Genomic DNA, 20625 nt, shown 5'->3' on the forward strand with positions numbered 1-20625 from the left:
TGGACTGGGGGGAGCCCCAGGGCAGGGCAGCATGGGCAGCTCAAAGAGTTTCTCAAAACCATCAACATAAACGCATGGAAAACTGGGAGAATTATCCTGAAGGAAGAAAAAACTGCAACCACTCATCTCTCCTGGAAGATGTCTTTCTAGTCCCTGGCCACCGTTTATCCCATGACCCCACATCTTCTCAGCCAGCTGAGCCCAAAGTGAAAGAGCCCTGGCTGTGCAGCTCTGAGACCTGGGTTTGAGTCTTGGCTCTGTAATTCCTGGCAACAGGAGCTTTGGGAGGTTTCTAAAGCTCCCTGAGCCTCAGTTTCCCATTGCTCAAGTGGGAATCATAATATCTACCCACTGGGGAGTTGAGAGGATTTCCTGAACTCATGAATGCAGAGTGCCTGGCATGCGTGCATGCGTGCTAAGTCACTTCAGTCATGTCTGATTCTTTGCAACCCCGTGGACTGTAGCCCACCAGGCTCCTCTGTCCATGGGGATTCTCCAGGCAAGAATACTGGAGTGGGTTGCCATGCCCTCCTCCAGGGGACCTTCCCAAACCAAGGATTGAATCTGTGTCTCTTACATCTCCCCTGTTGGCATGCGGGTTCTTTACCACTAGCGCCACCTGGGAAGACAGAGTGCTTGGCACACAGTTGGAACTCAGTAATTGGTAGACTTCATCACCCTTCTCATCATTATTTGGACACATAAAACTTCACATGTCCAAAACTTACATTTATATTTTTTCCCTTCTATCTTGCCAACTTTCTGAAAACCCAGAAAAGTCTCTGGAATCCCAAATTTCATCCTTTCAGCAAATATAAATAAACTCACTCAATCTCCCTCAACAAACACAAGTTGTTGGTCAGACCTGGGCTCTTTGCTGAGGGCAAGGAGCCGGCAGCGTGTGAGGTTGGCCTCTGTCCCCTCCGATCACGTCAGGTTTTCCCATATAGGATCTCACGTCATCCTCTCAGTGACTGGGAGTTGCGATACATGGGCCCCAGCATGGAAAGGCCCAGAGAGGAGAAGGGACTTTCTCAAAGTCACAAAGCAAGTGAGTGGCAGGACCGCCAGCCCAGGACCCCAGCTGTCCCTCTGCCTCCTGGTCTCTGAGCCGGCCCTGCGCTGGTGGGTGTGGTACCGCTCCCGGGGCAGTGAAACGGAAGATGGCGTGGTCGGGCCAGTACGGAACAGCCAGGGGTGGGGGGTTACGGGGCACGGGGAGAGCCACTCTTGGGCCTGGCAAAATCCACCTGGCTACAGGCTGTGAATATGATATCCTGAATCTCAAGACTGGTCCCTGTCACCTCTGGGTGCTGTGACAGGTTGACGATTCTGTGCAGAAAGCAAGGCCTGGGAAGGACTAGACGGAAAATACATGCAGGAGCCGGACGCTTAGTGAGGAGGAATGGGCTTGGACACAAGCTCTACCAGGCAAGTTGCTTCCTCATTCTGGACCTCAGTTTTTTCATCTGGAATCAGGGTGCATGTGTCTAGAGATGCTTTAGATGAAATAGACTCTAAAGTCTGAGCCACAGCTGACCCCCCGGGGACTGACCACCCTGCTGTGGGATGGGGTTAATGCACTGAGTGAACAGGAGATGCTGCTACACGTCTAACCCGCAGCCCTTCCTACTGCATGGTCAAACACGCCCCTCATCCCTGCTCTACCTTCCACTCCTCTATTGATAGCTATGGAGCAAGAGCCAGAGCAGAGAGAGAGCTCTGTGGGGTCTCTTCTCTCCCCACCCCCACTCTTCCCTTAGAGAGGCCGTGTGGGCCGAGCAGGGGAGGGGGCACTTGTCCAAGCTTACACAATCAGCACCCTGTCTGGCGGAGACAAAGGCCAGGCTCTGGGCCTTGGCGGCCAACTGCCCGGATGGAATGACAGATCACAGAGCTGCTGAATTTAGAATTTTTTTTTAATGTTAGCTTAGATTCTGAATCTCTAAAATTCAGAAGAATTATGTGTTAGAATCACAGACGTGCAGAATCTTCATCTCGAAGAATAAGAATAACAGCATGGTGAAACAGAAATGGAGAGTTCAGAATCCCACAGCTGAGACATGGAATGATTGTCGGAACCTCAGACTCTTAACAAACTCAGACCAACCAAGTGTCAGAATCATCCTGTGTGGGAAGCCTCATTTCCCAGAATAATAAAATGTGGGAATTGCAGGATCTCAGAAACCCAGGACTGAAGGTCACACAGGGTTGCAAGTAGGAACTCCTGGAATGTTCATTTCAATCTCACAGAACCACCTAATCTTGCCTCCCCAAGACCTCAGAAGGACGAATATGGTTTTGCTTACCTGAAGGGCCCTTCCACACACCTGCCTGAGCTCCACTTTGGACCTGGGCAAAAGTGTATCAGACTCACCTGGAGAGCTGAAAACATGCCCGTGGCCAGGCTGATCCTGGGTCTATTGAGTCAGAATGTCCAGCATCAAACAAACAAAAAAATCCCGAGGTGATTCTACTGTGAAGCCCCAGTTGCGAAGCACTGATCTGGTAAGCCTCACCGCCTTATTCCAGACAGGGTAACAGAGAATGCAAGTAGCTGGCCGCAGAGCACTCAGCAGTGGTCCCTAGTCTCTACAGCAAGGCCATGCCCCTCAGGTTGTGTTCTAACTCCGCCTGGACATTGTTGGCCCCAGGGACCCTGTTCCCAACTCTCTGTGTCTGCCTCAGAGCTCCCCTGCTCCAGGGGTGTCCCCAGTGGTCTTGGGGGCCAAGCAGGCCGGTACAGAAACTGCTAGGCTCACAAAGCCAGCCCTTCCCTCCCTGCTCCCAACCCCTCACACTCAGAGTCCTCCAGGTGGTATCCACCCGAGTCGGAGGAGCACTGTGGAGGTCACCAAGGTCAATCCCCAGCCTCCAGGAGGCCTGTAATGCAGGGGTGTCCCAGGCGTGGGGAGTCAGAGGACAGGGGTCAGAGGACAGGGGTCCCCCACTGCATTAGCTTGCTGAGCGGCCTTAGATAAGTCACTTGACCTCTCTAAGCAAAAATGGTCTCAAGGACAGGAAACTTCTGGAAATCCTTTCTTCCTCTGCCTTTTGACCTCACCCAACATGGCCACACATTTAGTTGAACGGACGCCCTCAGCAGCCTTTGCCACACTGTCCTCAATCTTTCTTATATCTAATCTGAAACACTCCTGCTGCAGTGTTAGCCCTCCTGCATGAGGATGGAGCCTATCTGGCCACAAATGCCCTCTACTTGCTCAGAGGAAACCCCCAGAGCCATCCCGCAGCCCACCTGAGGGTGTCCCTGTTGCAGGTCTGGCTGGCCTTGCTGACTCTGGTGGGAGCTAACCTCCCAAACAAATGATGAAGAGGTGGCACTCCTCAGGGGCCGCCAGAGCAGCAGAGGCCGACAGAGCTGTCTGATGATCACAGTTTCAATCAGATGTGCTCACAGCTCCTAAGCCGTCTAGCAGGGCAGGGATCCTGCTGGGCCAGAGTGTTTCCTCCAACGAGATGGAGATTTCCCGCCAGGCCATGGAAAGAAAACCCAAAAGGCAGTCTCCAGGAATGGGGAAGTAGGAGCCCAGATAGTCCCGAGACCAGTGTTTCCCAAATATTAACATCCCCACCAGCCACCTGGGAGCTTGTGAAACGCCCACACTGATTCAGTAGGTCTGGGGTGGGGCCCAAGTCTCCACATTTCTGATAAGCTCCTGCTGCTGCTGCTGCTGGTCCATGGACCACTCTTTGAGAAGCAAGCCTCTAGATGTTCATAAATAAAAATCGTTCTATTCCTAAGAATTCTCTACTTTTGTCAGGCATTCATTTCCAGCTCTGTCAGCTCATGAGAGCCACAAAGCAGCCCTGAGGGGCAGAAAGGATGCAGATCGTTGGGTTCACTGCACAGAAGGGAAAACCGGGGTGAAGCAAGGGCATGGGGCTTGTTCAAGGTCACCCATCTGGTTACCATTGTTGTTTAGTCACTAAGTCATGTCCAACTCTTTGCAACCCTATGGACTGTAGCCCACCAGACTCCTCTGTCCATGGGATCCTCCAGGCAAGATTACTGGAGTGGGTTGCCATTTCCTTCGCCAGGGGATCTTCCCGACCCAGGGACTGAACCTGTGTCTTTTGCAGTCACTCCTCTAAACTCCTTCTCTGTGGCTGTTCAGAACCACACACACCTTGGCAACGAGCGCACTGACCCAGTGACTCCCTGTCCTGCCTTCTACTCAGCTGTGCCAGCCTGGAGATAGAGGCCAGCTCCTGTGCTCTGAAGTTTTCTGGGGATCTCCAGGGCCCCTCACTGAACTGTGCTGGCTATTGATCTGGCTCCCAGTGGCCTCAGCTGATGGACCAGAGGGTTAGGAATCAGTCAGGCTTACTGAGCTTAAACCCACACCCTGCCCTTGGCTTCTGGGTGACTCTAGGAGGATTCCTTGACATCTCTGAGGACACGGATGATGTGCCAGGACTCAGCACGCTCCCTGGTACCTGCAGGGTGCTCAGCCAACGTTCACTGCCTGCCTTCCTTTCCTTCCCCAACTCCCAGCTGAGTCTTGTGCATTTCTTCCTTCCTCCCTCACACATTTATGACAGCACAGCCTCTGAAGCAAGACTACTGATTGGATTGGAGCTGAGCAGTGTGACCCTGAGCAAGTCACGTACTGTCTCTGTGACTCAGTTTCCTCCTCTGGGCAATGGGGATGATAGGAGCCCACAGAGGGCTGGTGTGAGGATTAAATGGGTCAATACATGTGAAGGGCTTAGAGCAGAGCCTAGGACACAGCGAACGCTCCCTGCACCTGTCAGCCACCATACTGTCCACAGCATCTCCACACGATGGCCTGGCTCTGCGGCAGGTGCCATGGCAGATGCTGGGGGCACAGTGAGAAGCAGCATTGCCATTAGTGATTTCACGGACTCCTGCCCATCCCCGCCCCCGCCCCAGATCACAGGCAGAAGAGAAGACCAAGATACCAGGCTGGTTGTGCAAGGGTCCTTTGGGAACACAGAGGAAGGAAGGACCGGTGGACGGGAGGGCTTAGAAGGCCTGGGAGGGGAGGAGATAACAGCCCTGCTTAAGCATCATACTTAGTACCAAAGAGTGAGGGGAGTTCGGGCTTCTGTCTGCTTTTACCCTTTGTCATCATGCTTACCGCCTTGGGGACACGCCTCTTCTCACCGCCTCCTCATACATTCAACTCCTGCACAAAGCCTCCCTCTCTGGCCAAAGTCAGGGAAGCACTGGGATGCAAGGCAGGGAGAAAGCCGAGGGGCGGGGGCGGGGGGGACACTCTCTCCTGCAGCCTGATTATTGCCTGGGCCAGAGCACAGCAGGTGTACAGCGTGTCCTGGAGGATGGGTCTATTCTCATGGGCAGACAGGGCCAGTGGCAAAGGTGGGCTCCTGGGGTCAGAGAGACTTGGCTTGATCCTAATCATCTGTGGAACCAAGGGCAAGTTGCCTAACCTCTCTGTGCTACTTTGTTACAAAAGAAAAGAAGGAAGGAAGAGAGGAGGGAAAGACGAAGTGGGAGAAGGTGGCCAGATGGACTGCAGACACAGTGCAGGCTAGTATGAGCATCCTAGGAGATCATGAGGTGGTGGCACACTGCAGGCTGGGTATGAGGGCGAGCACATTTCTCTAGGCTTTCCACCCCACTCCCTGGGGATCCTTCCTTGCATTTGTTGCCTGATTTCTCTGTAGCCCAAACCTTAGATGTGGGAGGGGCTGGTGAGAGAAAGGAAGCCCCGATCTTAAAAGCAAGCCAAGTCAATGGTATCAAGTCCTGGAAACCAGAGACAGAGCCACCTCCTACCCCAGACAAAGCCATGGGGTCCAGACTCCGTCCTAAGGGGCCACCCAGATGCAATGGGAAGGGAAACTGCCACCATGAAAACGTGCCCCCGAGAACCCCCAGCAGATGAAGGCAGAGTCCGTGGCAACCTCCAGGCTCACATTCACTCTAGGAGCACATGCACTCTTACTCATTTCAACACACACTCTGTGAGCGCCTGCTGTATGCAGGACCTGTGCTCAGCTGCTCACTGGGTAGTGGGGCAAATGGTATGACTTCATAGTTTTCTAATTGGGTTTGCCTGCCCCTACCTCATTGTTCCTGGAGCTCACAGAAGCCCTGATTGATGGGCTTCATGGCTTGACCCTGCTTCAAGCACTCAGGGGTCGTGAAGGCTCATGGGCAGGGTCGACTTGGCCAAAGTGGACCAGCTACTGAGGCTTGGGATAAGAACTCAAGGCTTTCGACCCCAAAGCCCAGGTCCTCTTGCCAGCCATGCAGACACAGACCCTACCTGCGGTGGGGCCCCCAGGAAGCAGGAGAGACGGTCATGTGAGAATGGGCTCCCGGCTAGGCAAAGCTCAGCAAGGCAGAGTAGGAGCAAGGTGGGAGGGTGAGGGGCACAGGGGCTCCTCCACAGGAAAGGGCACACTTGTGCTGGGCTTGGAGGGAAGGGTGGAGCAAATGAGAGCAAAGTACCAGCTGAGGGCACAGCACAGGCAAAGCCCTGGGATGGGAGGGGGTTAGGAGAATTCAAATGGCAAACAGCCAGGACCACCTCCTGGGGGGCCCAATTGGGGCCACACTCCAGGGCAGGGCACCGAGCCCACAACGAGGGGGCATCATCTGTCCTCCGAGGATAAGGTGGGGAGGCAGACAGGTGAGAAGCCATGGGAGGCCTTAGAACCAGGCTCTGGATGGGGTTGCAGATCCTGAAAAGTGGGATTGTAGAGAAGAGCTGGTGGGCCTGCGTTGCTGGGGAAGGAGTCTTCACGGAGGTGAGTTTAAGCTGGGCCTGGAAAGGGGGCGGGAAGGAGATGTTAGGAAAAGGACTGCAGGCTGGGGGGCTCCGTGGGCACTGTTCACCTGTATGTGTGGCTGAGCAGCCTGGCTGGAGCAGGGCAGGGAAAAGAGGAGGTTTCGGGGACCATGGCATCTTAGGCTGCCTCTCACCCACTACATATCAACTCTACAAAGCCAGGCTCGTGGAGCCTCCCTTTACAAATAAGAGCAGATAAGGCTCAGGGAGGCCCAGCAGCCCAGCAAGTAACGCTAACAAGAGCTGCCATTGAGCACTCATGGGATGCCAAGCACTGGAATAGCCAGCCCATTTCCCACAAATATCTTGCAAGTGGGTAAGCCCACCTCACAGATGGTTGGGTCGCTGTGTAACACAACGACAGAGCTGGGGAAGGGCAAGAGTGAGCTCTGAGCTCAGCTCAGGGAGACTCAGAGGGTGGTCCCTTTGAGCGTAGAGGAAAGGCGAAATCAGAGAGGGCTGCCTGGAGGAGGTGACATCAGCAAGCTAATCAGCCCAAGAATATAATCACTCTGCTCCAGCCCTCCATCCCCTGGGCCTTGAAGGTGGTTAAAGGACCAGGGACAAGTTCTGGCTCCCAGGCTCTGCCATCACCCCTGTCCCTCAGGGACCAGAGACAGAGAACTGAGGTGAGGCCAGCTGACACGGCGAGATTCCTGGGGGCCTTGAGTCACTCTCTGTGATCCATTTAAAAGAAGAACTGGCAGCAGAGGATGTGAAACTGCCCCTCTCAGACTCTTTCTTGCCAGGCTTGGGGCAGCAGGAAGGATGTAAAAGTGGTTGTCCCGTGAGCCCCCACACGCTGTCTGTCCATCCCTCCCACTTGTCTTTGCCAGGGTAAGCACTTGGCGGGGCCATCCCTCTGCCCGGCCAGAGGGCAGCTGACAACCCATAGGTGGCACTTGACACCTTCTAGCCATGGCTCATCATCCCTCCTCCCAGAGCCCCCACCCTGGACAGAGTGGAGCCTCCGGGACCCAGTTCATAACCTTTCATCCCTCAAGCCAACCTGCCAGTCCCAAAGTCATCAGAGCCTGTCCCAGTCACCCTCCCAAGCCTCCTGGGAAGGCCCAGGCTCATCACATGGCCTTCCTGCAGTCCACCCTGGAGGCAGCCTGTCCTGTACGGTAACAATGGGATAGGAGGACCAGAGACCCCTCTGGTGACCCCATAGCTTTAAAACACTGTTTTAGACCTCTGGGACTTCACAAACAAGTTTGGAGCAGTTGATTTGAGGCATTGCAATCATGATGGTCATTAACACAGCCATAACAGCTAACACGGTGCATATGAAGTATTCTCTGTGAAGCACTTCAGATAAAATAAGTCATTCATTCTCACAACATTTTGTGAGCTAGGTTTCTATCATCTTCACTTTACTGAGGAGGGAACTGAAGCCTAGAGACCTTTAATTGATTTTCCCAAAGGCACACAGCTAATCCGAGGCACTGCTGGAGGTTGAACCCCGGTGGGCTGGCTTAAAGGCTCTGCTTGGAACTACCACAGCAGAAGGTGAGGGCCTTGGAAGGGGAGGAAGGAAAGACTCGAGGCCACAATACAGGGTTTGGGGGGACCACCCCAAAATTAGCAGGCACTACACCATCCCTATGAACACCCGTCCCAGCTAACATTCTCCAAGCACTCACGACATCCCAGGTTCTGCGCGGAGCTCTGGAGTATCAAGCCCAGGCACCAAGATTAGGAGGAAGCCTGAGAAATGATGCCTGCTGCGAGCAATGCAAGCCACCTTCCTGAGCCCAGTCCTTCCACACTGGAATCACAAAGTGACCTTGTGTGTCCACCCTCTTTCCTTCTCTCTCCCCTCCTGCCCTTCCTTTTTTCCTTCCTTTTCCCTCTCTCCTTCCTTTCCTCTCTCCATTGATCTTTTGTAACTTGCAGTCCTTACAGTCCTGGCCCAGCGCCATGAGAAAACGTCGGTTTCCACATCCATATATTGATGGCTCTGAACTAATCAGTGGTCCCTGCCCTGAGCTTCTGCCTGTCCCTTTCTGCCTGTTCCTTCCCCAGGCTCAGCCACTCTGGCCCCAGAGGAAACCCAGGCCTGCAGGGAGGTCAGGGCCACAGTGAGAGGTTGGAAAACCCAAGCAGAAGTCAGACATGGGCTGGGGGCCACGGCCTTCCCGGCCTCCTTGGGACACCCCACAGGGACCAGCCTGCTCTAGCCTGGGAAGAGTTGGAAGGGCTGGGGTCCAGGAACTGCAGAGACTGGGTGGGGAGGAGGAGATCTCAGCCAGCCTTCACTTTCCCCTTATCTCCTGCCCCTCCCCCAGCAAGACCCTGAGACTATTCACATCCCACCTCTAAGGTTTCAGCTGTTCTAGGATTCAATTCTCTCCCTGCTCTATTTTTCTTCTTCTTTTGCAATCTCCAAGAAACTCGAGCTGCCAGATGGGTGGGGGAGACGATTGTTTTCTGTCTGACATCTGGATTTCATTAGCAGCCCTGGGCATGCTGACTCAGGAATGGCAGCTCCCCTGGGCTCAGACCTTTCCCAGACCCCTCACGGTGCCTGGTCCTTGCTGGACGCAGGAGGCACAGGTGCCAACATCCTTCAGACCTCCCCCAAAGGAGTAACTAGCCCCCCCACGAACATCTTGGGTGTGGTGGAGGCTGAGGACTTAGAGAATTTCTGCTCCCAGCTCAGCGCCTGCCTGATGGGTGGCTGCCAGCTGGGCGTGGCTGGGTGTGACCACCATGAAGGCTGCAGGAAAGGATGCTAGGTCCTGGATGGACTGCCTCCATCTGTGCCCCAGTCTCCATTCCTACAGAGGCACCGAGCCCTGCACTGATCCCCAGTAGCAGATACAATCTGGAGATGAGGAAAGGTGGCCCAGAGAGCAAGTGACTCATCCAAGGTTGCACAGCTGGTAAAAAGTAGAGCTGGAACTTGAACTCTGGCTTTGAGGTTATACATTTGAAGCTGTTTCCTCTGACCTCAACAAGATGTCCCTTCACTAACATCAGGGTCCTTCCTGTTGGCCTATGGACCCTCAGCCCTGTCTGAGTTTCAGAGGAAAGGTAGTATCTGGAGTTTTCACATCATATCATCCATCAGAGAGGCCTGCAGTGGCCATCCAACCTAAAGCAGCCTCAGACACTCTGCAGGGAGGACCCCTGTGGATCCCCTCCTCCTCGGTGAAAGTGTCTGTCGCTGAGTCGTGTCTGACTCTTTGCACCCCATGGACTGTAGCCCACCAGGCTCCTCTGTCCATGGGATTCTCCAGGCGAGAATACTGAAGAATACTGAAGAATATCCCTTCTCCAGGGGATATTCTTGACCCAGGGATCGAACCTGGGTCTCCTGCATTGCAGGCAGATTCTTTACCATCTGAGCCACTATTTTATGACCTTATTGGCATAAAGATAAATATCATTCAGACTGGATTCATTATTATGCACTTACTATTATTCATTTTTTTTCCTTCTGGTTTTAAGATAAATGAAAATTAGTATATTTTTGTGGGCCCCTGGCAGAACAGTGCCTCAGCATGCCTGCTGTTTCTCCCAGAGAAGCTGGCCTGGCAGTCTTGGTCAAAGCACTCACATTCTGCACAGCAGTTCTTGTCATCTCATATCTCCTTCTTCTCTTATTGATTTGTGCTTATTGTCTGACTTCACCCAATACTACATGAGCTCCAAGAGAGCGGAGCTCTTTCCTAGTTTGTTCACTATGGCATCCTCAAATGCCTGCTACGCGCTTGGCACATGGTTGGTGTTCAATAAATGTCAGTAAATGAATAAAGGAAGAGGAACCTATCTTCTCAGGCAAGGGTATTGAATCCTAGGTAGTGGCACCCCACTGGCCACTGCAGCGATCTAGCAGCACCTCCTTTACTGCTTGCCCCTGTTCCTCCTACCCACCTGGTCACCAGGCCCCATGAATGCAACCTTCTCGTCATGTCTAAAGTCTGTCCCCTCACCTCCAACTTTCCTTGCCCTTGCCTTGTATCCGATCTTATCGTCTCTCCATGTGCCTGGACTGGTTTGGTCTGCAGTCTTGCCTCCTCCAGCCTGGCCTCCCAACTGCCACCAGCGTGATCTTTCAAAATGCCAATCTGAGTGTGTCACCTAAAACCCCTGGATGGCTTCTCCTGGCCCTCCAGATAAAGTCCAGACTGTGTAGCCTGGCACACAAATCCCCCACCACCTGCTGCAGCCATACCTCCCACTCCCCCCCTCAGGCACCCAGAGTGCCGGCCGTCGCCAAGGGCTCGCGGTTCCCGGAAAGCAAATTCCTACTATTAACACACTTTCCTGGAAGCCTTCCCCGCTCCGGACTCAGACTCCTCCTCTCTGAGGCCTCCCATGGAGCCCCAGGCAAAGCTGGTCCCTCACTGCAAACGTTATAGCCCTGATCACCCTGAACGGTCAACAGCACTTCTGTTGTCCACACTGTGCCACGGTGGAAAAGGTCGAGCACTCGTCCAGCACAGGCCTGACGTACCGTAGGTGCTCAGGAAGCGCCAGGCGGTTGTACTGAGGGCTGGGCTGGGCTCTGTCCTGGACAGATTGTGTGTCCTGAACACAGATGTGGCACTTAGTCAAGGCCCCACCACATACACACGTACCATTACAGGCAAATGTGGAAGACGCAGAGCAGGTCCCGCCACACTGGTGTGCAGAAGCCAACACGAGACACGCGGGTGACCCTGAGGGCAGGCCCAACAGAGAGCACGCATGACTCCCCTACAGCCACCTGGAGTTTCTGCGGGCACCACAGCCGGCACCCCAACCAGCCTTGGCCTCCTTGACTGCACCGGGGCAGCAAACACCCTGGGGCTGGACCAGTGGAGGAATCTGCCAGACACAAGGCCTTGGCCAGACCAGGCCTGATATGGTTTTCATCCACGTTGTCTTGTCCCTCTTTATTTCCAGCAACCCATCTTTTTAAAGAACGCTGACTTTCTGAGAATGATGGTGGAGATAAAAACCTGGATGCTGACGTGGGTGGCAGGGTCTCATCTAAAAAGCACACGGGCTCTGGAGTCGGGAAGGCCTGAGTTTCAATTCCAGCTTTGCTGTTCATTAGCCATATGACCTTAGGCGAGCCACCCAACTTCTGTGGGCCTTGGTTTTATCATCTGGCAATTGGCCTGATGGAGTTTTTGAGATAATTAAAGGAACTGGGACATATTACACACTAAGCTCAGAGGGAAACCCAATGCTTAGAGAATACTATTATTGCTGTTCATATTATTATTATTACCCTTGAATAGAAACCTGGCACGCTATACACAGATAGCTACAGGGACAGATTTTTTAAAGATGATAAACATTCTTGAATCCTAGTTTTCTTGGGGCAATGCTGACGTTGGCTGGAGAGAAGTCCTGGCCAGGCACAGCCTCACCCCACAAAGAGGGGTCGCCTCTCACCAACACTGGAAATTTGTCTCCAGCACTTTCTGCCTCTGCTTTTGGGGCTCCTCTTCATACAGTGCCCAAGCCCCTTGCACTGCCCCTGGTAGCTATGAGAAGCCTCACCAGTCTAAGGAGCTGAACTCTGGACACCTCTCTCTACCCTTAAGGTTGGAAAAGAATCAGTTAACAGGTTTCCGTCCTCTGGTGCCTGTGTCCCACCACCCAGGCTGCTGGCAGTGCATGCTCTAACCCCGTTTTCACTGCGACCTTTCTCTGAGGCTGGGGCTCCGTGGCAGCTTCAGGACCCAGGGAGGGCTGGCCTAGGGTTCTGCACGTTCCACCCCTAGTCAGACCATTTAAGATTTTAAAAGCATTTAAACCATTTAAAAGTCATTCCACAAAAAGGGAAGAGAGAAAGGAGTAGAGAAGTCATTCAAAGAAATGATGGCTGAAAACTTCCCAAATCTGATTTAAAACTTTAATCAGCACATCCAAGGAGCTCAACAGACCCAAAGCAGTATAAAGATGAAGAGATTCACAAATAGACACATCACAGTAAAACTGCTGAAAGCTAAAGAGAAAAATCTTGAAACCAGTGAGAGAAAAATGGCATGTCATTTACAATTGATTTCTGATAATAATAACTGACTCCTCATCAGAAACAATGGAGGCCAGCAAGCAGGGGATAACATATTCAAAGTGCTCAAATTAAAAAATATCTGTTGGCCAAGAATTTTATACCCAAAAAAGCCATCTTTAAAAGAATGAAAGTGAGTTAAAGACATTTCCAGATAATTCCCCATTGCTAGCTCACTAATCCTTCAAGAAACACTAAAGGAAGTTCTTCAGGCTGAAAACAAGTGACCCCGAAGACTAATGAAAATACATATGAAAAAGCAAGCACATTGATAAGGTGATTATGTAATTGTAAAACACAGTAGAAGTGTGTACTTCTTTTCTTCTCTTAGCTAATTCAAAATATTTGTCCTATAACATACAGAAATATAGTACCTTTTCCAATAATAGCACAAAGAAGGTGGGTGGGAGAAAATGTGTCTTGAGCTAAGGAAATGACACCAAGTGGTAATTTGAATTCACAGGAATAAATGATGAGAATTCAAAATGTGAAATAAGAAGGCTAACATGAAAAAAGCAACAGATATATAATTGGTCTCATTTCTTCTTTCAGCTTCTCTAAAACACATAAAGTTAAATAAAGTAATAATTCTAACAAGCATTGTTGAGTGTGTAATATACATAGATATAACATGTATAACAATAATGCCACCAGAACAAGGAACAAAGAATAGAACCATAAGGGAGTAATGTTTCTATTTTGGAGTTAAGTAACATTTCTCACTGGAGTTAATATAAATCTGAAGCATATTTTGATGAGTTAAGGGGTTTAAGACCTGGAGCAACCACTAAGGAAATTACTAAAAAATGGTGAAAAAATACTTAAAGAAATTAGAATGTTACATTAGAAAATTATCACTCAATGCAAGAGGAAGCAGTGAAGGAGAAACAAGGGAACAAGAAGGACATGAGCAATTTCAAAAACAAAGTACAATGGCAGCTCTAAATCCAGCTATATCAATAACAGCACATATAAAAAGTGCATTAACAATAGCATTATCAATAATGTAAATGGATTAAGCAACCCAAACAAAAAGCAAGGACTGTCTGGTTGGATAAAAAGTAAACCAAGGTCTAACTATATGCTGCCTACAGGAGACACACTCTAGATCCAAAGATATGAACTGATGGAAACTAAAAGGATGGGAAAAGACATATCAGGTAAACAACAAGCATAAGAAGGCAGGCTACACCAATATCAGGCTGAATGGACTTTAAAACAAAAAATATTGCTAGATAAAGAGGGACTTTTTCTAATGGCAAAAGGATCACTCCATCAGGAAAATACAGCAGTTATAAACAAGCATGTGTGCCTGCTCAGTTGCTTCAGTCGTGTCCGACTCTTTGCAACCCTATGGACTGTAGCCCACCAGGCTCCTCTGTCCATGGGATTCTTCAAGTAGGAATACTGGAGTGGGTTGCCATGCCCTCCTCCAGGGGATCTTTCTGACCCAGGGATCAAACCCATGTCTCTTGTGCCTCCTGCATTGCCAGATAGATTCTTTACCACCAGCACCACATGGAAAACCCATTAGAAACACAGATGTACCTAATGGCAGAGCATCAGAAAGCAACAGAACTGAAGAAAAATTGTCAATTCAACAATAATAGAGATTTCAATACCCCTATTTACAATAATTTACAACATAACTAGGCTGAATGTTGACAAGGAGTCAGAAGACATGAATAACACCATAAACCGACTAGACCTAATAGACATCTGCAGAATACTCCACCGAACTGTATACTTCTCAAGCGCACAAAACTATTCTCCAGGACAGACCAAATTTTAGACTATGAAACAAACCACAATAAATTTAAAAGCACTGAAATAATATAAAGTATGTTTTCCAACCACAATTGGATAAAATTAGAAATCATTAAAAAAGGATACTTGAGAAACTCACAAATACATGGCTATTAAATAACATACTCCTAAATAACTGGTGGGTCCAAGAAGAAATCACAAAGGAAATCAGAAAATATCCTGTGATAAATGAAAATGCAACATGCCGAAACTTATGGGATGCAGCTCAGAGGAAAATTTATAGCTAAAAACCTCCATTTAATTTAAAAAAATGTACAATCAGTATTCTAACCTTCAACCTCAAGAAACTAGAAAAAGAAGAGAAAACTAAACATAAAGCAAGCTGAAGAAGGGAAATAATAAAGATTAGAGTGAAGAATTGAAAGCAGGACTCAAAGATATTTGTGCATCCATGTTCAAAGCAGCATTATTCACAAGAGCCAAGAGGCAGAAACAATCCAGTTGTCCACTGATGAATAAATGAGCAAATAGAATGTGGCAGATACACACACACACACACACACACACACACACAATGGAATATTACTTAGCCTTTAAAAGAGAAGGAAGTTTTTAATAAAAATATATCACAAGGCAAAAAATTAAGGAAGGAAATTTTGACACATGCTATAATATGAATGAACCTCGAGGACATTATACTAAGTGAAATAAGCCAATCACAAAAGGATAGACACCGTATAATTCCACTGATACATGGTACTTAGAGTAGTGAAATTCTTAGAGACAGAAAGTATAATAATAGTTTCCAGGGGGTGGGTGAGGGGAGGGGAGAGAAGTATTGCTTCATGGGTACAGAGTTTCAGTTGTGCAAGATAAAAAGAGTTCTGGGGATGGTTGATGGGGATGGTTGCACAAGAGTGTGAATGTACTTAATGCCACTGAACTGTGTATGCTGAAAAATGGCTAAAATAGTACATTTTATGTTATATGTATTTTGCCACAATTTTGTAAAAGATTAGCATAGAAAGTAATGAAATGAGGATAGGAAAAAAATAGAAGAAATCAACCAAACCAAAAGTTGGTTTTTTGAAACGCTCAACAAAGTTAACAAACCTTCAGCTAGAATGACCAAGAAAAACAGAGAGAAGACTCAAATTATAAAAATCAGACATGGTAGAGGGGGACATTATAAAATAAAATAAAAAGGATTATAAGAGAATATTATGAACAAACTTCATGCCAAGAAATTAGCTAACTTAGATGAAATGGAAAAATTCTAGAAGTACAGAATCTACAGAAATTGATCCAAGAAGAAATAGAAAAGCTGAATAGACCCATAACAAATAAAGAGATCCAACTGGTAATTTAAAAGAATCTACCCACAAAAGAAGACCCACACTTGGATGGCTTCACAGGTGAATGCCACCAACCATTTAAAGAAGAATCAATATTAATTCCCCATAAACTCTTCCAGAAAGTAAAAGCGGATGGAACCCTTCCCAAATCATGGAGCTAATAAATGCTATTACGTGGAGGAACCTTGAAAACAATATGCTAAGTAAAAGAATCCAGTGACAAAAAAGCCACATATTATATAAATCTATTTATATGAAATGTCCAGAATAGGGAAATCTACAGATACAGAAGGTAGATTCGTGATTATTAGGAGATGGGGGACCAGAGGGTGATAGCCAAAGAGTATGAGGTTTCTTAAGGTGACAAGAAAAATTCTTTAACTGACTGTGGTGATGGCTGCACAGCTCTGTGAATATACTAAAAATCATTGAGTTGTCTATTATAAATAGTTGAATTATATCTCACTAAAGCTGTTCCGCAAAATAAGCATTCCACTTTTACATATTAAAAATGCTGAGCTCTTACACAATAGTTCATTTGAAACAAGGGTTTCCACCTGTTCCTTCATTCAGGAAGCTATACTGAGCAACCTGTGTGCACCATGTGGTATCTGGGCAGGCAGAGGGCTACAGAGATGAGTTCAGTCTAGCACGTGGGGCTTGTGGTCAGCAGAGACGTGGGGAGCATCCAGTCCTATTCCAGCCTGCTAAAATCCTTAGCCAGGCAGGTGCACTCCACATTGTGACATAAGGGAGACAAAAACAACGCTAGCCAACAGATACTGAGCACTTACTGGGAGCCAGGCACTGTGCTGAGCACTTTTCATGCATTACTCCATTGAGTCCCCACAGCAATCCACGATGTTAGTGTTCTCGACAGCCTCATTTTACAAATGGTGACCCTTGTGAAGAGTAAAGGGAGGTCCTCGGGCCTGCAGGCATCCTAGACAGAGTCAGGTTTGAGACGGAGCTAGAAAAGGGCCTCTAAGGAGAACGTGAGGCTCCACAGGCTATGGCTTCTCAGCTTGGCGCAGCACAGATGCTCAAGGGAGCAGAGAGCACCGAGGCCCCAAGAGCAGGTTCAGCCCTATCTGCGGGTGTCCTCTCCTGAGACTCTGTTTCTTCAGCTGTAAAATGGGGCTATTATCCCTACTTGGCCACAGAGTTGAGAGCCCTGCACAAGATTAGTGAGCACACTGTGTAACATACAGCACCCTGCTAGGAAGCAAGAGGTACTGAGGAGAGGCACCCTCTATCTGCACGTTGGCAGGACTCTGGCCTCATCTGGGAAAGAGCAGCGCGTGCACAAAAGTCACACACACACACCTCTTCACTGTCCCTCTGCCTTGGATTCATTGTCCGTTGCCTTTGGATACTGGTCACCTCTCACTCATCAACCTGCCAGCCCCACTCAAGCCCCTCTCCTGGAAGCTTTCCCAGGCTGCTCACCCAGTAGACACTCTCAGGGGGCTCTGAGGAGGTGCACCCATGCACCCATAACAGGAGGTTATTAAAAGCACTCAGCACACTGGGCAGATGTGAGTGTTAAAGGAAATGCTTGGAGAGCACTTAGCACAGTGTCCATCTCCTCCTTAAACAGGGTGGAGTCCTGCTCCACCCTGGAGGCAGGGTGACTGAGAGCAGACAGGCCCTGTGTGTGGGGTGGCGTGGGGGGCTCAGTCAGGGAAGGCATGGGGGGCTGCTCACTGGGTGGGCCCAGGCACATCTGTGAGCACCAACCAGATCCTCAGCCACCTGCTGGCCTCTCGTCCCATACCTAGAACCCTGGGGGCTAGGGGCCTAACTCTGCCAGGGCGCCCTCATGCCAAGGGTCCCTTGCTCACTGCACACATCTGCCCAGGGAGTGTGGATCTGGAGGGCAGCCAGCAGTGGGTTCAGGGTGGGTGGGCCTCTCTTGGCCAGGGGCGGGGGGAGGCTGAGATCACCAGCTGAATCACCAAGGATCATAGTTCTGGGTTGGGTTTGAGGTTCTGCATTTCTAACAAGCTCTGGGGTGACACTGATGTGGAGATGGCTGGCTGTACTTGAAGGAGCAGGGACCCAAAGCATGGCGTGGCCATTCCTGAGAAGAGTGGTGACTGGCATCTCAGACCCCCCACTGGTCTTGGAGGGACCCAGCCCTGCCTGGCCACACCCTCAGCTGCCAACATCTGGAGGGCAAGACTACACGGATTTTCTGAGTTTCCAGGATTCCATTTCCATTACACGTATAAAATAAAAGTAGTACCATGCTATAAAAACAGTGGAAAGTACAAAAAAATAATAGGAAAAAAAATCGCTGATAATCTCATACTGTATGTAACACAACTGTTAACCTCTCTCCCCAGGATTCCAAAACCACATCTGTCAGAGTCAGGGGTCATCCAGTGAGTGGGGTCTGCCCCCAGAGCCTCACCTTGTTGCAGCGAAACACTAGGGGAGAGATGGGAGCTGTTCCTGACCCCTTTCCCACCCCAAGGGAGCAATGCCCAGCCCCCCATGCCTGAGGCCTTCGTGTGTGCGTGCTCAATTGCATCCGACTCTCTGTGACCCCACGGACTGTAGCCCGTGGGATTTTGTCCATCTGTCCCATGGGATTCTCTGTCCATGGGATTTTCCCTGCAAGAATACTGCAGTGGGTTGCCATTTCCTCCTCCAGAGGATCTTCCTGACCCAGGGATCGAACCAGTGTCTCCTGCGTCTCCTGCAATGCAGGCAGATTCTTTACCACTGAGCCACCTGGGAAGCCCCTGCCTGAGGCTTTCACCCAGACCTATCCTGGGGGCACCCCTCCCCTTCACAGGCTGCAGGCTGCAGAGCAGGCAGAGGTGGGGTCTGGGGGAGGGGGCGCACATCTGGGTTCCTGGCCAGGAGCCCACATTCCTTCCCTGTGAGTGGGAGGTGATGGGCTCTCAGGAGAGCCGTGAGGAAGCCGTTGGCTCCTCCTGCCCGATGGTAACAGGACCCACCTTGGCAGGAAGACTGGGGTGGGGTGAGGGGAGACTCGAAGGCTCAGAATCTCACTCTGGGGTGCCTCTCCCAGACTGCTGACTGGCCAGTGCAGGCCCAAGCTGGGGCTCTGTCCCATCCACACCAGCTAGCCTGCCTCAGGAAAACCAGAGGGGACAAAGAAGTGGCAGCCAGTGATCACGGGGCGAGGTGCTGGAGGAAGGGGCCCCGGCGAGCTGTTTCGCCTCCTCCGCCCACGGAGGCTGGTCCACAGGCCAGCCAGGGCCCTGAGCCGCCGCCGGGGCCGGGCTGCCTTACCTGGGGGCAGTCCTTGATGTAGTGTCCTTTGTTGAAGCACAGGTGGCACAGGTAGTTGGGTGGGGGCCGCTTGCTGGGCTTGCGGGTCTCGGAGGCCAGGGTCAGGTCGGAGAAATGCTCCGTGAGGGAGCTGAGGCCGTCAGCGATGTTGTTGAGGGAGCCGTAGGGTGAGGCGCTCTTGTACACGCTGCTGCTCAGTGCCTGGGGGGGACAGAGGCTGTGAGCACGCTGCAGGCCTGGCCACCAGTGCAGCCATGGCCTCGTGGGCACTTCCACAGGCTCGGACACACACACACAAATTCATACCGATTGCTTTTTTTTTTTTTTTGCCTTCCCTGATCTTTTCTATTTTTTATTGAAGGATAATTGCTTTACAGAATTTTGTTGCTTTCCATCAAATCTCAACACGAATCAGCCATAGGTATACATATATCCCCTCCCTTCTGAACCTCCTTCCCGTCTCCCTCCCCATGCCACCCCTCCAGGTTGATACAGAGCCCCTGTTTGAGTTTCCTGAGCCATACAGCAAATTCCCATTGGCTATCTATTTTACATATGGTAATGTAAGTTTCCATGTTACTCTTTCCATACATCTCACCCCGTCTCCTCCCCTCTCCCCATGGCCATAAGTCTGTTCTCTATGTCTGTTTCTCCATTGCTGCCCTGCAAATAAATTCTTCAGTACCATTTTTCTAGATTCCGTATATATGCGTTAGAATACGATATTTATCTTTCTCTTTCTGACTTACTTCACTCTGTATAATAGGTTCTAGGTTCGTCCACCTCATTAGAACTGACTCAAATGTGTTCCTTTTTATGGCTGAGTAGTATTCCAACATGTATATGTACCACCACTTCTTTATCCATTCATCTGTCGATGGACATCTAGGTTGCTTCCATGTTCTAGCTATTGCAAATAGTGCTGCAATGAACACTGGGATATGTGTGTCTTTTTCAGTTTTCGTTTCCTCAGGGTATATGCCTAGGAGTGGGATTGCTGGGTCATATGGTGGTTTTATTCCTAGTTTCATACCGACTATTTAGTCACCTGTGGGCTCTGGCTTCCTGGAACCCATGTTCAAATCCCAACTCGAGTTGTGCATCCATGGACAAGCCAGTGAACCACTCGGGACCCCAGTGACCCCATCCAGTAAACAGGATTGATGACAGCTACCTCCAAGGGTTTCTAGGAGGCACACATAACCCTTTATTTCCTGCCTGGCACTGGGGAAGTGCTCAGTATAGGATGATGGTGATGATGGTGATCATTAGTTCTTTACACACTGCCAGGAGGTAAGACAAGCAGCAGAAAGCCACCTGCTAGAGCCCGAACTCTGCCGTGTGCTGGTGGGGTGATCAGCTCGCAGTCTCGTTTCCACTGTTCAGAAGAGGAGACTGACGTTCGGCACTTTGCCTG

At 50.1% G+C, this 20625-nt stretch overlaps 1 protein-coding gene across 2 annotated transcripts in view; it reads right to left on the bottom strand.

The window, feature by feature from the left end:
* ZCCHC24 (zinc finger CCHC-type containing 24) overlaps nucleotides 1-20625 on the bottom strand; it is a 65236-nt gene that overhangs the window by 32958 nt on the left and 11653 nt on the right. For both annotated transcript variants that reach the window (XM_027531011.1, XM_027531012.1), the window contains exon 2: nucleotides 19209-19409. In XM_027531011.1, the coding sequence (XP_027386812.1) occupies nucleotides 19209-19409 (201 nt within the window). The remainder of the gene's footprint in view (nucleotides 1-19208; nucleotides 19410-20625) is intronic.

The sequence above is a fragment of the Bos indicus x Bos taurus genome, chromosome 28 (genome assembly GCF_003369695.1).
Source record: "Bos indicus x Bos taurus breed Angus x Brahman F1 hybrid chromosome 28, Bos_hybrid_MaternalHap_v2.0, whole genome shotgun sequence".
Classification (NCBI taxonomy): domain Eukaryota; kingdom Metazoa; phylum Chordata; class Mammalia; order Artiodactyla; family Bovidae; genus Bos; species Bos indicus x Bos taurus.